This window comes from Agelaius phoeniceus, chromosome 7, assembly GCF_051311805.1.
Source record: "Agelaius phoeniceus isolate bAgePho1 chromosome 7, bAgePho1.hap1, whole genome shotgun sequence".
NCBI lineage: Eukaryota > Metazoa > Chordata > Aves > Passeriformes > Icteridae > Agelaius > Agelaius phoeniceus.
This window is the reverse complement of record NC_135271.1, coordinates 11,315,610-11,333,405: the sequence shown is the minus strand read 5'-3', so window position 1 is coordinate 11,333,405 and position 17,796 is coordinate 11,315,610. Positions and strand designations below refer to the sequence as shown.

Genomic DNA, 17,796 nt, shown 5'->3' with positions numbered 1-17,796 from the left:
CCCAGGCCAAACTATTCCAGGTTCTGGGAGAACCACAGATCTGGGATGTGTTGCTGTTTCTGGTCCTTCCCATGAGAGGGATGAGGTGGGGATTGTGAGTTTGGGCTCCCTGGCAGTAGCTGAGGGAAGCCAGGAGAGCCCAGTGATGTCTCTGGCCCTGGATGAGACTCCACGAGGCCACAGAGATTTTATTCCCCTTATTTTTGTGTTCTGGGTGTAACACCCTCCAGACCTTATGTGGGAGGTGGAGAGGGTGGGAAAACCTTGCCAAGAGCTTTCTGGGAGCTTGGTGGGCTGGAAAGAGCTGTTTGATCATCTCCCTGCCAGCTCTGGGTCAGTGGCAAAGGACTTGAGGCATTTGGCAGGAGAAGCCAAGAGACCCTGGATGTCTCTTTTTGTTCTCTTCCCAATTCTTTGTCCAAATATTTCAGTGCACAACAGTAACCTTTTGTCTATTTCGCTGGTGGAGCTGTTCCATGAAATCAGCTCCTCAGACACAGCTAAAATTAAAGTCCATTTATCACCAGCAGCTGCACTGGGGATGGAAGTTACTGGCAGCAGTGACTGATCAGTGTTAAAATATTTGGCTTTTGGAGGAATGATGTCCACAGGCTTTGGAATGCATTTTCTTGGGTAATTCTGTGGCTGCCACATCCCTGGAAATGCTCAAGGCCAGGCTGGATGCGGTTTGGAGCAACCTGGGATAGTGGAAGGTGTCCCTGTCCTTGGAATGGGGTGGAACAAGGTGAGATTTAAGGTCCCTTCCAACCCAAACCATTCCATGATTTTGGTCCAGTCACTACCAGGCAGAACTGGTGTGGTTAGCTGGCTTTGCCTCTCCAGAAATCCTTTCTGGGTGAGGATTGATATCAACCACCCTGGTGCACTAATTTATAATTTCAAAAAATGTGGCTGTGTAATTGGGGCCAGAATTTGAGTAAATGGAAGGCAGAAATCACATTGTCACCAAATTTTGCGTTATTTATATTCATTTTGGAACCCTGGCAGAATATAAATGTTAGACTGGGAGATTCATGCTTTCAGGAAAGAAAAACCCAAGATTCATCACAGGGCTACTCTTCACTTGGAACACAGTGTTTTAGCTGCCCCACTTCCACAGGGGACACAGCAAAGCAAAGGGAAAAGTCCAGAAATGGCAGTGATTGGAAGCTTGGGAAGAGGGGCTTCTGTGTGAGGAGAGATGGGGATTACTGGAGTTAATTAATGCACAAGGCTATTTTGACAATCCTGCTCCCCTGTGCCATATCACAGGTGCTGCAGCAAGGCTCCGTGACATTTAAAAGGGAAACAAATTCCACCAGATAAAAGGAAATACTTTCTTAAGGGCTGTAATTAATGCAAGGAGATGATTGCCATGGGATGCTGAGGACAGGATCATTTGAGCTGTGTTCCAAATGAAGGGCTGCCTTGGCACTTTGTGCTGTACAAAACAGGAACATTTTATAGTGACTGGGATAATATTTTCAAGTTAAACACACTAAATACTTGCTCTCATGTTTCAGGGTACAAATGGATCACTACTTGGAGCTGGGAATGATGGAGTATTTTTTTTTTTCTCTTTGCTGTAACACTGAACCATTAGCCTTTCCCTGAGGAGAGATATTGGTTTAGTGAGCAAGCATGAGGGAAAAAAAAAGGGTAATTTGCCAAATATCACAAATTCTGCATGTGTTGAGTGAGCCAAATGGCTCTAAATGGAAATTGGGAAGTACTCAGCAGGGTTGGGAGAAATGTGCACTGTCATTAGGGCAGCAGTGGGAGAAGCCTTGGAGAACACTGTGGGAATCAGCATCCTGGTTGTGGTGGGAGGTGCTGGGGGGTTCAAGGAGCAGGACAACAAGGAAACCTCCCAGCCAGGAAAGGTTCCTGGCTGAAATTAGCTTCTAGGAATTATTCTCAATAATTCCTAGAGGCAGTAGGAATTATGGGGGCCATGGGATGGAGAAAGCTCTTTTGGGGACTGCTGGAGCAATCCAGAGGTCTCACCTCACTGGGAGCCCCTGGGGCTCCCTGGGGCACAGCAGGGCTCTGCCCAGTGCCCAAGGACTTTGCAGCATTTATCAGGCTGGAAGGTGATCCATGGGTATTTGAGGCATGTGTGGAATCACAGAATCCCAGACTGGTTTGGGCTGGGAGGGACCTTAAAGCTCTCCCATCCCACCCCTTAGTGGGTGGAGACACCTTCTCCTATCCCAGGTTGCTCCAAGCCCCATCCAACCTGGCCTTGGACACTTCCAGGGAGCAGCAACAGCTTTTCTGAGCACCCTGTGCCAGTGAAAAAATACACCTCAAACTCTCTCAGTTTTGCCCTCAAGATTTTATAGCCCTGAGGGATGGAGCTTGAGGCAGAAACTCATTTATTTTAAAGCCTGGAAGGAAAACCTCTAAAGAAATTATTTCTGAAATTATTTAAGAGAAGGGCCTAGATCTTGGACATTGAATGGCCAAGTGTTTTGCCTTCTCAGGGTGATGTATCCATGCTTGCTGAACACCTCAGCTCTGGAAGGAAAAGGACAAATGCATGGAATTGATGGCCCCTGTGTGTTTTATCCATGCATGTGGAGGCCACTCTGCTCAACAAGAGCAGCAGCAGGTTCACCAAAGCACTCTGTGCTGCCAAAGCAGCAAAAGCCAGCTGTGCTGCCAAAATAAGGACTGGTTTGGCACATCCCAGCTTGGGGGAGATGGGTTTTGGTGCTGTTGAGCCCTAAATCATCATTCAAATAGTGAGGTGCCAACCCACCAGCACAGTGAGCAGGTCCCTACACCAAGTGTGGCTGGACATGGCAGGGAATGTGTTCCAGACTGCAAGGCAAGATGTATTCTGTTACCATCTGGATGGCAGCTGTCTTCTGTTAATTGGGCAGTTTTCCTTATCTCTTCCACACCCACTCCTCCCTCCAGGGAGACACCTGCTGATAACAGCTATTCAATGTCACTGCATGGCTGATAAGAACTACAGCATCCCACTGGCAGATGTGAGCCCAGGGGGAGGAGCCAAGCATTCCTTCCGGGATATAATCTGGAGATTCTGGAACACCAGCACAGCTTCTGCACTGGATTTCCCAGAGGAACAGCAGCTGCCTCTTCCACTGGATCTTCAGAGGAAGATTGCACCCTTCTACAGGATCCCTGCTCCAGCAGAACCAGCCCTGACACTGCAGGAGGGCTGCAGCCACATTTCCAATGGGACTGCCACCAACACCCTGACCCACAGGGTGTCAGGTTGGGTTCTGACTCTGTCAGTGTTGTTCTAGTGTACTGCATTGTTTATTTTATCCTTTTATTTTCTTCCCTATTAAAGAACTGTTCTTCCCTGCTCCCATATTTTTTTGCCTGAGAGCCCCTTAATTTCAAATTTATAGCAATTCAGAGGGGTGGGGAGGGTTTACATTCTCCATGTCAGGGGAGGCTCCTGCCTTCCTTAGCAGACTCCTGTCTTTCCAAACCGAGCCAAATGACAAAAGACATGAAACAGAGAATTCACCTGGAATGCTTCTTCCTCCTCGTTGTACACTGGGTCGTGTCTGGCCAGAGAAGTGACAAACTCAACAGTCCTCAGGGGCTTCCTGGCCATCTGCAGCAGCCTCAGCTCAGTCAGCACAGTGTGCACCACGTCCACAACGTGGCCCTGGGTGAAGCCATCTGACACCTGGGCCAGGCAGTTGAGGTTCAGCAGCTTGGTGAGGGTCCCACCACACTGCAGGATGTAGTGCTTCCACAGGGCTGAGCACCAGGACATGCAAGAGAGACAATGCAAAGACAGAAATTCAAGGAAAGCAGGGGAAAGATATTTTATTATTATTTATTTTGATACTGGAACAAGAAAATAAGGACTATCAATCAGGAAAGCCAAAATTCAATTTTTTTTTTATGTGCTCTCTTTTCTCTTCAGATTTGCAGCATAGGGCTTTTAGATATGTGTGCTTTTAAATCCTTACTGAGAATTTTTGGTTTGTGCCAGTGCCTTTCACTACTGAATTTATGGTCTAGTTATTCAAAGGCAGGCAGGAAACAATTAATTTAAAGAGGAAATCCTTATTTTCAGAAGAAATCCTTATTTCCAGCTCAAGTATAATAATATTTTATTATTATTTATTTTGATATTGGAACATGAAAATAAGGACTATCGATCAGGAAAGCCAAAATTCAAAATTTTTTTTTGGTGTGCTCTCTTTCCTCTTCAGATTTGCAGCATTTGTGCTTTTAAACGCCTACTGATAATCTTTAGCCACCAGTCAGTGCTTCTCAGCAAGTCATTGAGGGCACACAGAGTGGGGTGGGTATGTGTGTAAGAATGGGAAGAACCACTTGTGTGCACACAGAACCTGTGCAGTGCTCCCATTTGGATGTGCAGTGTTAAATACCTTTACCACCAGCCTGTTTTTATTTCTCTGCCCCTCATCACAGCTTATTCCTGCTGAGCTGAGGGGCTCCATGTCCCAGAGGCTTCCAGCTATCAGGCACATGTTTAAAGGTGCAAACTTTCTCTGATTGGGGTTTTCTGGTTACTTGAAAGGTGAACTTGGTTGTAACTTTTAGCTGTGAACTTCTGTGACCTGATTGATTTCTTTGGGGTTGTGAAGTGGCTGAGATTTTGTTCCCAAAGAATAGGAATAATACCAATTTTTTTGCTTTGTTTTATGTTAAGTAAAGCTCTATTTCAGAGAAATTTAGGGGAACTTTGATGTGGCCTCCTCAGGCTTTGCTTTAAAGCATTACATAGAAATATTTGGAAAAGATTAGGAGGATTATGGATAAGAGGTTAAAAAGTTTCTTGAATGAGACATTTTGAGTCTGCTGTGCCTGAATGCTCAGATGTAGCATGAAGATGTTGGGTGGAGGTTGGTGCTGCTGGAAAAGCTGCCTTGTTCTCCCCTGGACATCAATTCCCTGGACTGGAGCCCATAACTATTGACAGCTCTGCTCTGCATTTCTCACTCCAGCAATTTGTGGTCTCCCACTTGACTCGTGCTTGTGCTCAATAAATATTGGCTGAATCACTAATTCATAAAAGAGGAATTGATGCACACAGGCAGATATTGTGTGCTGCAGCTCCTGGTGCAGGTGTGTAACACAAGGCACTGCCTTGCTGGGTGATTAATGGCAAGAAATCAGTATGGGATTGTGAATCTTCCAGTTTAATGATTTCCATTGTATATTTACTGCTCCCACTGAGCACAGATTGGAATACTCTGCTCTGTAACCAGAGGGAGGGCTGCAGCACACAGGTAGCTGTGCACTGTGTGTTACAAGGATTTGTTATGTCATTATTTTTCTGTCAAAACAAGTTTCTTTCCTTCTCAAAGGGGGTGTCAGGCACTGAAAACTGGCAGCATTGGGAGCTGAAGATCCAATTTCCATAGAACTTCAGAGAAGGCTGGGGCTGAAGAACAAGCCAGGCACTGTTTGAAATGGGGCAACATCAAAGAATTAAAAAGCTACACATTTATTCTGCTTTAAAATGCCACAAGTTAACTTTTTTGGGCATTCTGAAGTGTGCAGTTGAAATCCCCTTGAGCTGGTCATGTTTTTGGACTCCAGGTTAGTGGTGAGTGTCCCAGAATGTGGCAGTTCAACCCCCAGAAGTGAGCACAGCTAAATCCACCTGCTGTCACCTCCTTTCTCTAGGCTTTGCTTGTGTCTCCTTATCTCTCAGCAATCCTCAGAGCTGTCACCTAACATGAAACACTTGTTCCCTTGCTTGGTGACCATTTCCCATCCACAGCAGGAAAATTATGGAACCTGGGAGAGGTTTGCAATGTGCCAGGCAGCCAAACTCTGTCCTGGGCTCACCCAGATGTGCATCACCTGGGTACCTGGGCTGCCCTTGAGGGATGCAGGATGAAACTGGACTGCACAATGTGTTTGTCAGAGTTTTGTAACAAGGTGACACTGGACAGAGCAGAGAGTGCCTGTGTGGCAAGGTCCCTGAGCCAAATGGGTTTGCTTTTATTGCTGTTTATTGCAGATTTCAGGGTACCTAAAAACCTCAAAACACTGGAGGTTTGTTTTATTAAAAAAACCCCCTGTTTTCCTTGAAGTCTTTGAGTCTCAGTACATGGAATATTCAATGATTTAGTCAGAATTTGGGAGGGCCTGTCTGTCACTGTAAACATTTGATAGACCAGACATGCAAAATCATGGATGCCTGTACAATTTCTCTTGCGATCTGTAAGCACAAAAAGTGAAATTTGTGAGACAGAAAATTTAGTCCTCCTGACATGGTTTGGTTTTGGAGAGGCTGAGAAGTTGTGTTGTTTGGAGTATGGAGACTGGAAATTCAGAACTGCAAACTGGAACCAGAAATTCAGAAGCAATGTGTAGAAAAAAAATTAAGAATTAAAACAGAAAATGTGTGCTGAAATGGGGGGGTGGGGGGGGGGAGGGGAACCAGCTCAGCTTGGTGCACACTGAACTCATGGAAAAATGTGAATTGGTGGTGAAGAGTATTTTAAACTCTTCTCCCAGCTTCCATTTTTATTATTTGGCCTTTGGAGTAGCCTGTATTGATTTAACCTACATTTCCAGGACTTGAGACACACCATAGGCATGACTTGAGCTGAAGGGCAGTTCTGAGGATGACCAGGCAACAAGCAGGAATTTGAAGCAGTGGCATTAACCCCGAGGATGAGTGAAATACTTGCCAAATCTTGTCAGGTAGTCAGGCTTTGGGATGAGAATGATTTTCTGGTAGACTTTGCAGAAAGGTCCCACATTGGCATCAAAGGGTCTCCTGGAGGTGCCCACCAGCAGAACCCTGTCCTTGGGTTTCAGAGCCCTCAGGAACTGGGGCAGGAGCCTGGCCAGGCGCTTGAAGTTCACCTGCAGCACGTGGAAACAGGAGAAGGAAAGAGTTGTTAAGGATGCTGACAGCTCAGAGTTAATGAGCTGGAGCTGGACCTGCTGCCTGCAACAGGATTTTGGGGGTTTTTCAGTGCTCTGGTTGTATTTGGTGTGAGCTGGTGAGATATTAACACAAAGTAGGAAGATTCTGCTTCCTCAAATTCAGGTAAACACTTGATTTCTGCTTGTGTTTTTGTGGGTTTGTGCCAGTGCCTTTCACTACTGAATTTATGGTCTGGTTATTCAAAGGCAGGCAGGAAACAATTAATTTAAAGAAGGAAATCCTTATTTCCAGCTCAAGGAGAAATATTACAGGGACCTGCACACCTGATGAACCTCGACAGGCAGAAAATTGTAACCTGGTTTGGAATCCTCCCAGCTCTTGGAGGTTATGATTTTCTGACTTCTAAGTGTGAAAAATACACTCCCTATTTTTTGCTGTGCTTTCTAACTTTGCTGAGGCTCTGAGAACAAAGGTTCTGGGAGCTCAGGGTTCATTTCTTTGCAATAATTTACTGCTTGGCTTTGTAACACATTTTCAACTGCTACTTACAGAACAGATGAGTACTGAGCAGAACTTTTTATTGGAGAACCTTTCATATACAATATAAATATTATTTATATTTGATAATGTTCAAGTGAATATTGGCTGGAGAAGCCTAACCAGATTGTTGTGGTGTCATTACTGTTCATCAATAAGCTTTCCCACAAGTTTTGGGGTAGAGTAGCACTATTTTTTTTTTTTTTTTCCTAAATAAGCTTGTCTTAACACAATACATCTGGTGGATCATTCCTTTTCTTCTCATGGTCATGCTATGCATTTCTGTCACCCTGGGATGAGCACAGTGACTGATACTTGCTTTGGCTTCTGAAGGCTGAGCTTGGCTCATCTTTTAGGATGGGCCTGGTCTAGTGGAAGATGTCCCTGCCCTGCAGGAGGTGGAACCAGATGAGCTTTAAGGCTCTTTTCAATGCAAACCATTCTCCAAAATTCCAGCACTCCCAAGGGACCTCTGCCTGTCCTTCCAGGCTCATGCTCTCTCCTCTAAGTGTTGGGTGTGCTGTGAACAGTTTGGGATGTGTGGGATTCCAAGCCTGGAGCCAACAGGCTCCCATCAAGGGAAGGTCTTGGGATGGGTACAAGGGCCAGAGGGGATACCCTGGACTCTGAAGTGGGCAGGACAAGAAAATTTTCCACACAGATGGCAAAGCAAGCAAGGATTATGAGTAGTCCAGGCCATTTTGGGCCCCTAATCCTAATTTTAGTCCCCATCTGCATTCTCTGTCAGGGTTTGAGCCCAAGAGAAAGGTTCCCTCCCACTGTGGGGACCACTAAGGGTCCCTCTGATGCCTTGAGAGGCTGCCCTAGAACAGAGGCCAGAATAAATCAGGGATTTATTAAACGGATCTCCTCAATGGATCCACCTTGGGCAGCACAAGAGCCCAGCCAGGGCTACATCCAATATGAACCAAAATGGTCACAAAATGGACAACTGGTCATGGGGTCTCTCACTTTGATCAGTTCTGCTCCATTTGCATATTGGAGTTAATTGTCCCATTCCAGCTTTAGCCCATCCAGTCCCATCCTGCTTGTTTTTTCTCTCTTCAGTCCATGTTGTTTCTGCTCTTGGGCCTGAGATTTGGATCATTTGTCCTTGGTCCCCAGCTAGAGAAGGAATTGTTTTGTCTCCCTGCTCTGTGCACAGAGCTCAGCATCCCATCATATGAAGCCCAGTCCCACAGACTAAAGCAGCACAGAATCTGAAAAATATCAAAGCTAAACCTGAGGCATCACCTCTAAGGATTAGTGCACCCCCATCATCTCACCCAGCCCTGGCAGAAGGAACAGCCCCAGCCAAGGTTGGGTTGCCTTGTGCTGCCTTTCCAAAATACATTCTTGTGACCACCCCACAGACACTCTAAGATAAAAAGGTTCAATTTTCCACATAAAGCTCTAAAACAAAATATTCTGCAGGCAGCAGGAACCGGGGTGGTGTTGTTGCTGTGAATATGGGGCAGAATTTTAATTTTCTTTCCAATGTTGAAGCCCCACGGGAGAGGAAGGAATGGAAGCAATGGCATTAGGACTCCTGGGAGCCCAAAGAAAATAATCTGTAATTGTAACTATTTAAGACAGGCTCATTGTTTTTGCAGTGGAAATCTATCCTTGTTACTTTATTGTTCACTTTGGCTCCATCCAATTTCTCAAATTAATAGAGCTGAACAATTTAAGCTCATCTCAACTTTTAGCTTCTTGCCTCATATTTTGAAATTCTCCATTTTTCCCTTTTACTTTCCAGTGCACTGATGAGCAGTGACTGGACTATTTTTAAATAAAGCAAGGATAGGTGGAAGAGAGAAGTGTGACCTCTTGGGGGCTCTTAAGAACTCACAAGACTCTCTGAAAAGCTAAAAAAAAAAAAGTTAGTGAGACAAGCTATTATCAAGCAAGCTTTGGCAGGTCTGGTCATAGTGGTATGTGCTTTGTGTGGGCTGTAGTGCAACAGGAGAAATTATCTGCACTGAAATAAAGAAGAATTCACCTCATCTTCTCCCTTTGACGCCCCTTTGGAATATATTCTCTCAGTGTCTCCAATCCACACCACTGAAGGCTGCAATTCCTTGCCCACCTAGGAGAAAATGGGGGAGAAAAGGCAAAGAGTTGATTAGAACAGCTGCAATTTCACACCTGGGAACCTTCACTGGGCTTTTGTATCCAGATTTCAGCAGCTCAATTAGCCTGGCTTATTTTTTATCCCTGGGAATGTTGAGCAATCATGGATAGCAGTGCTTGGCAAATCCAACTCTTTCTAGTTAGGAATGGAGCATTAAGAGCCCACCCTAGACTGGATCATTTTGTCTGCTATGCTTATCTTTAACTTCTCAGCATGAATTCAGTTGTGTTCCTGCAAAAGGAAGCCTGGATTTGGTGTTCAGTGGAAAATCATAGTCCAAGGGCAGCTTTAGGCTGAGGCTGGTATCCCACCCTGCTTTTCTGGATGGGGACACAGGCAGGGCATGGTTGTTGCATGAGAGGGAGGGCACTCTTCATTGAGCAAAACAGTTTGTCAATTTTCTGGTTGAAACATTTAATTTGCAGTGAGCCCAAGAATTAAATTTGAAGGTGTGTGGGGAGGGGGGGGGCATTGCCCAAAACTGGTTTTTCCTGCTCCAAAGTGGGAGGCACGATACCCCTGGTTCACAGCAGGATGGCAGCAATGCTACAGGCTTTTTCCACATCCTGCACTCTTCCCCATTGCTATAGAAACGCCAGAGGTTGAGCCGTTCCAGAGGTTTAGACACTCTGCTGCCAAATTTTAATCACTTACCAGTGGCTCTCAGAGTTTGCTCAGCAACAAAAAGTGACGGCTCGAGGAACCAGTGGTAACGAGAGAGAGAGAGAGAGAGAGACAGGCACAGCTTCTTTCTATCCTGCCTATTTCTTTTTTATTTTTTTCCTTTAATTCCCCCTAGTTGAAGCTGCTGCTTCCAGGAAGGCAGCTGACAAAACCCAGGGGCTGTGTACATCACAGGCTGCTGGCTGATTGGCAGCCAGGCAGGAGGAATTAAGTTGTGAGCAGCTCTGCAGCTGATTTTTGTGGCTGTGTTTCAAAGAGTGAGTGTGGGTGTGCAGGAGGGGTGGGCAGGGGATGGGGGAGAGCACAGGGAACAAGGGCTGGTCACTTTGTTTGCTGTGCTGCTGATGGGGTGAAGTGGAAGCAATGCCACCTTCAGCGTGTGACACTTTGATGGGTGGCAGCTGGTCAGTCCTAGAATATGTCAGGTGATAGCTCCAAGTCCAGTTGGATTGTACAACCCTGGAATGGCTGGGGCTGGAAGGACCTTAAAGCTCATCCAGTTCCACCCCTGTGGCATTGTCCCAGGAGGCTCCAAGCCCCATCCAGCCCAGCCTTGGACACTGCCAGGGATCCACAGGGGGGGCCACAGCTGCTCTGGGCACCCTGTGCCAGAGGGAGAGATTCCTTCCTAATATCCCATCTAAACCCACTCTCTGTCAGTTTAAACCCATTCCCTCTTGTCCTGTCCCTGCAGGCCCTTGTAAATAGCCTCTCTCCTTTTTTCTTGTAGCTCTTTCAGGCACTGAAAGTGATGCCTCAGGTTTAGCTTTTATATTTTCAGATTCTGTGCTGCTTTAGTGTGCAGTTCTGAGCTTCATATCAGGGGATGCTGAGCTCTCTTCACAGAGCAGGGAGACAAAACAATTCCTTCTCTAGCTGGGGACCAAGGACAAATGATCCAAATCTCAGCCCAAGAGCACAAATCACGTGGGCTGGAGAGAGAAAAAGAAGCAGGATGGGACTGGATGGGCTAAAGCTGGAATTGGACAATTAACCCCAATATGCAAATCGAGCAGAACTGATAAACATGAGAGACCCCGTGACCTCATGACCATTTTGGGTCCATCTTGGGTGCAGCCCTGGCTGGGCTCTTGTGCTGCCCAAGGTGGATCCATTGAGGAGATCCTTTTAATAAATCCCTACTTTATTCTGTAACTCTGTCTGGCCTCTGTTCTAGGGCAGCCTGCACAGAGCATCAGGAGGGGCTCTAAGGTGACCCCCAAACCTTCTCTTTTCTAGGCTTGACAATCCCAATTGTCTCAGCCTTTCCTTGTAGGAGAGGTGCTGCATCCCTCTGATCAGATTGGTGGCCTCCTCTGGGCTCACTCCAACAGGTCCATGTCCTTCCTGAGCTTTTTCCTTTAGTAGATGGCAGGAACTCAAATATTTAATGTTAATAGTGAAGATGGAAAAAACCAAAACCAACTTATTAGAAAAGATATCACATCCATGGGAATCCTGTTCAGTGCCTGCTGCTGCAGTGGGAAATAAGGGTGGGGAAAGGTTACAGAGGCTACAAAAGCTGTTGGCAAAGGTTGGATACTGCTGGTGTCTCTCTTTGTCCTTCTGGTGGGGTCTCTACAGGCTGGGAGGTGCAGGTATTCCTTGTTTGGCTTGGAGATGGTTTCTGTGCTGAGCAGCCCCCCTGAAATGCAGCCTAGGTCTGAAACTAGATTATACCTTCATTTTCACAGGAGAACACTCACTGTGGTCACACCTTTCATCTTTGCCCCCTTTGTTTCCCCACTAAGTGGAAATACAATGAATAACCTCAGTTTTGGCCCCTAAAGAGAGAATTCCCTGTGTTTTCTGTTTTGAGGCAAAGAGCTAAATGTAGAAAATGGCCTGCATGTGTTTGTTGCCCAGAAAAGCTGTGGATGTTCCATCCCTGGAAGTGTCCAAGGCCAGGCTGGACACTGGGGCTTGGCGCACCCTGGGAGAGTGGGAGGTGTCCCTGCCATTGGATGAGCTTTAAATCCCTTCCAACCCAAAACATTCCATGATTTTTCAGGTGTTAATAGACATTCATATAACCCAATTCAACACACTGTATTTGAGCCTGGCTGTTTCTTCTTGGAAATCCAGATGAGACCCCCAGAATCCACTGGCATCTAATTTAAATTGTTGGCAGATCTGTAGCTGCCTGTATATCCCCCTGTTAAATGCTCCATTTGAATTATCCATGGACAGTTTGAATCCATGGATAATTAAATGCACTGTACATAATTAATTTGTAATTGAAATTTTATTAGCTTCGCTGCAATTCCACAATTTGTTGGAGCTGCCAGCAGATGGCCCCTTAACCCTTCTAATACCACACTGAGTGAGATTTGCTCTTCGGGAAAATCATTATGGAAAAAAAATTTAAAAATCCCTCTCATCCTGCTGTCAAGAGTCACCAAAGATCAAACAGCATTTTTGAAAGCCTGGGGTTCAGCTTTTCAAACCTGGGAGCCTGAATTTAACAGTTAAATTGTTACACTTGAAAATGCAGGAATTTGATTCTTGCCCAGCACATGTTGCACAAGGCTCCTCCAAACTTGAAGGATTTGATGGAATTATTTTTTTTTTAAAGGCCCAAGATATTTTAGAAGCTCAAGTTACTGCTGAAAAACTTAGTGCTGTGTAATTTATACCCCCAGAAATGCTGCACTGAAACCTGTGATTAGACCTGATCAGTGGGAGCATCACCAGGTAAATATTCCTGTGCTAGTGATGATGCCACTGTATTCTGGTTTGTGAGGCAGAAAATGACTTGCAACAGGATAAATTTAATTTTTAACCTTAGGGTAACACAAGTTCAAGCTGCTTTCTCACAGAAATAATTGCATATTTGAGCACTGTTTGATACTTAACACTTCAAGGATCTCAGAATTCCAGCAGGCTGAGCTGCACCAAGAGCAGAATTGTTCTGGATGCTGGAAGAAAGACTCATTGTACTGTTGTCAAATTTTAGCTGTGGTGGGAGAGTCTTGTGGCATGGAAATGCTAAACACACACAGAATTCTGTCAGTGTACCAGGACAAGCTCCTGAACCTGCCAGAACAATGGTCTGGCTGACAATACAGCAGTGCTTATGAACAAATGAACACAAATCAGTGGGAAAAAAATTAAATTAATGGCAGCCTTGAAAATTCTGTTGCTTCTAAATGCTGGGGTTGTATAATTTAATCTAAATAAACTGCATCATATCCCTTTTTTGGGTGTAACACTTGTACAGTCACCTCTGAGCTGCTAAAGAGCAGACCCAAAGAGGCTGATAAGAGTCCTCCAGCACTGATGGTGCTGAAATATTTCTGGACAATATTTAATTTCTGTGGCCCTGCACAGCTCACACCGAGCTGCTGACACACACATACAGAGCTCCCCTGCTGGCATTTCCTCCTGGCCACCTCTCCCCAACCTTCCAGCCTGGCCAGAGCTGCTCTGAGGAGCTTTCCCCAGGTGTGCCTTGGGGCACAATGAGCTCTGTGTGTGCTCTGTGCCCTGAGAGGGGATGGACCCTGGGAGGGGCTGGGTCCCTCTGCTAGTGATTAACCCCCTGCTTGGCATTTTTATTGCCTGCAGCTAAACCTCTGAACTACCTGGGCTTTTGTGTCACTGAGTTGGGCATTCTCCCCTCTGCCCTTGCTCCTTTCTGGATCTGATTTTGCTTCCATGCCTCCTTCCCTGCCCTTCCCTGCATCTTTCCTGGATTTTATGGGGACATAGGAGAGGTAATTGGCACAAGCTGGCAGCTCAGGCTGGGAAATGGGGCTTAATTGGAATATTCCAGTGTGGAATATTTCAGTTATATTGAAATATTAAATAAATAATAGTTCATTAAATTGTTATGTAATATTACATAGAAATAAATAAGATTTAATATTGAAATATTAAATTAGTAATAGTTCATTAAATTGTTACATTATATTACATTATTATTGTATTATATTATAATGTATAATATATAATTATTATAGTATATAATATTACATGATATATATAATATAATATTATATATAATGATATAATATAATGATATATTATAGTATAATGATATATTAGAATATAATGATAAAATATGATAATATAATATTATATTATGCTATATCATATGATAATATTATATGATTATATTATATTATATTATATTATCATATCACACATTAGAAATAAATAAGATTTAATATTGAAATATTAAATAAATAATATTTCATTACATTGTTATGTAATATTACATTATTCTTGTATTTTATTATAATGTATAATATATAATTATTATAATAGATACAATTATATAACATATATAATATTATACATATTATATTACAATATTACACATTAGAAATAAATAAGATTTAATATTGAAATATTAAATAAATATTTCATGACATTGAAATCATTGCATGATATTACATTGAAATAAATAAGATTTCAATATTATTTTAGAAATAATATTTCAATAATTATTTTATAATAAAATGTATCAATATATTTTATTGAAATAAATAAGATTTCAATGTGGAATATTCTGCTTCATGCTTCCAGAGTGAGTTTTGTTTTGGGGGGAGGATTTCTGGGAAGTGCTTCTCTGCTGGATACGGATCCTCCCCTTTTGGCTGTGAAGCAGAGCTGACCTGGCAGGATTTGCTCAAGCTTGGTGTTTGCAGCCTCTTTCAATAGTTTCCCTATTCAATATCAATCTCCCTCCCATCTCTGAACAGGCAGATTGAAATGTTGGTGTTTCTGCTCTGGTATGAGAAGTCATTTCCTCTGGATGACATTAAAATGCCTGCCTGGAGTCACACACAAGCTCTCTTGGATCAGGGCTGCTGTGTCTCCTGTGAGTCCCCTCCCTGAGAAAGGGGGGTGGGGGGGAAAAGAATTTGGCTTTCGCATCTGAAACAAATTAAAGTTTCATTTTTTCCCCAATCCTATTCACTTGTTTAGGGCGTCTTCCACCAAACAAGTGCCAGCAGCCAACACTTCAGTCATGGAAGGAAAGTTTCCTCATGGTCATTTTATGCTCTCCAGAGTTTCCTTTCATTACAGAAACTCTTTTGTTTGCACATAGGACAGGTAATCAAAAGTGTGAGGTGACTTCACCTTTCTCACAGAGCACCATAAATCCTTATTTACTAAATCCTGGTTGTGTGGATCAGAATTTAAGAGGCAAAGAGCTGTCATGTTTCCTGTCCTTCACTCACAACTTGCAGTGCCAGGTCTGTATTTTGCTTGACTAACTCTCCATAAAGGCACTTCTGGGAAGTTGGAGTACAAAGCTGCCTTAACAAAAGTTGTTGTTTCCAAAAAAAGCTGCCCAGAAGTGTCTGATTATGGAGATCTGGGGCATTTTCAGTGATCTCTGCACACAGGGCCCTCAGATGGGGGGTACTGTGCTGGCTCAGGTAAGACTCAGAGCTGGGAATATTAAATATAAAATATCAGCTGCAAGCTATCGGCGACTTCCATGGTTTGTCTGCCACATGTGCCACTGTCCAGTGTAGTCTTACATTAATCCAAATAACCAGATTTTTGTACTGTGGTGAAAAATGAAGTTTTCGGGGAGGGCAGATACCAGTGCTCAGCTTTCTCTTGTCAAGGAATTTGTTTTGAATGTGTGTTGTTTTCTTCAGCTTGGGTAGCAGTAAATTCCTGCAGGATATAGGAGATTTCTTGTCCTCTGGTTCCTCATAAAACTTTTTCCTTAATACACAAACAAATTTCCTTGTTGCTACTTGTGCCCATTTCTTCTTGTCCCATCTCTGTGCACTCTGGGCAAAGTCTGACTCTGTTCTCTGTGTTATCCCATGAAAACCCTGAAAACAGCAGCTAAACTCCCTCTCCCTCCAGCTTTATTTTAGCCCCAAACAGCTGGATTTGTCCAGATGTGTCTCACACATTTGTGTGTGTGCCCCTTTCCTGCCCCTTATCTCCACAGCTCTCCTCTGGAGCTGCTTGTCAAGGCCCGTTTAAACAGGGCAGCCCAATACTGCACACAATGTCCAGTTGTGGTCTCATAAATGCCCAGTAAGAGGCAACAATTGATTATTTTAAGATGTTTGCTATATTCCTGCTGGTACAGGCAGGTATTTGGCTGAGCTAGTGCTGCTGGACTGGAGCAGAGAGAGGGGGGAATGAGGCACATTTGGCATTGTCAGGAATAAAGAGGTGGAAATTGTGTGGGAGCAGGATTGTTTCCAGCCTGGCTCTGAGAACCTACAGGCTCTGAGCTGAAATGGTCAGCCATGGGGACAGAAGGTGATGGGAGAGCTGAGACCACCACAGGAACTAGGAATGCAAATGGAACACAGTGGATTTGGATGCTGCTAGTACCAAGCAGCACCACTCAAGGCCAGTGTGAGGCCAGAGGGTCACAGACTGGTTTGGGTTGGAAGGGACCTTAAATCCCATCCAGTGCCACCCCTGCCATGGGCAGGAACACCTCCCACTATCCCAGGCTGCTCCAAGCCCTGTCCAGCCTGGCCTTGGGTACTGCCAGGGATCCAGGGGCAGCCACAGCTGCTCTGGGCACCCTGTGCCAGGGCCTGCCCACCCGGCCAGGGATGGACTGAACACCCAGGAAAGAGAAACCTGTGCTGTGCCATTGGCTCTGCTGTTGAAGCAGCAGGGTTTGCAGCAGTGCTGCAGTTGGAGCAAGTCACCTTTTGGTAAACAAGGGTGCCAGGGATGCTGTGCCTCCTTTGCTGTGCCTGCAGCAGTGACTGCTCAGCATTCCTGTGAGAATTTAAAAAATTAGAGTGTTTTGGGAAAGCTGTAAAAGGTGTGCTTATAGTGATTGGATAAAACTACTGTCAATATGCTTTTACTTTATGTGATTAGTCAAAAAACTTTTAAAATAAGTTGTAACATTAAGTTCTTAATCTGCTGCCTAAAATGTAAGCTGCTGGCATCTTCCCATTGTCATAACCATGTAATAAAACTGATGCTAAAAACCAAAACAACTCAAGACACGTTCCTAGCAATCCCATCCTGTTTGTGATTTGTACATAACCCCCAACCAACAACAAATTCCCACTCTGTCTCCATGGCTGCTCCAGGTAAATTCATCCTGGGCTGTGCCAAATATGATCCATCACCTGGGAAAGCCTCAAAGTGGGGAACACAACAGCCCTGGAGAGCCCTGATTCCATGAGATTGTGAGCAACTCCATCCCAGGAACTCACAGGGGCTCACTGAAGTGTCACTGTCCTTTGCAGGAGAGAAATAAGCTTGGACTGCTCCCCATGGTTTTGAGGAAGGAGTTGGAGAAGCATTTCCAGTTATTTTTAATTAATGTGGAAAAATGTAGGGGTTTGAATGTAGGCACACACACACATGATGTGTGTGTGTATTCTTATTAATGTGTATAAATACACATCTTATGCATACTCCTCTTATTGTTCATATTATTTATATGCAAGAATACCAAAATTGCTATATTCCCCTTGCTATCTTCAGCTGGAACCTTGTCCAGGAGTACAAAGGCTTCCCTCATTTCACCTGTGCTCCAAGCCCTTGTGCTCTGGCAGGGACTGGCCTGCAGCCAGAGCTGAGCTCTGCCATGGATGAGGGCAGAGAAATGGAG

The 17,796-nt window shown here is 44.5% G+C and overlaps 1 protein-coding gene across 4 annotated transcripts in view; it reads right to left on the bottom strand.

The window, feature by feature from the left end:
* Positions 1-17,796, bottom strand: part of DRC11 (dynein regulatory complex subunit 11) — a 106,899-nt gene that overhangs the window by 1,735 nt on the left and 87,368 nt on the right. For 3 of the 4 annotated variants that reach the window (XM_077180965.1, XM_077180967.1, XM_077180968.1), the window contains 3 exons: positions 9,411-9,497; positions 6,669-6,846; positions 3,509-3,747 (listed from right to left, as the gene is read on the bottom strand). In XM_077180965.1, the coding sequence (XP_077037080.1) occupies positions 3,509-3,747; positions 6,669-6,846; positions 9,411-9,497 (504 nt within the window). The remainder of the gene's footprint in view (positions 1-3,508; positions 3,748-6,668; positions 6,847-9,410; positions 9,498-17,796) is intronic. The other variant, XM_077180966.1, reaches the window with a different exon arrangement.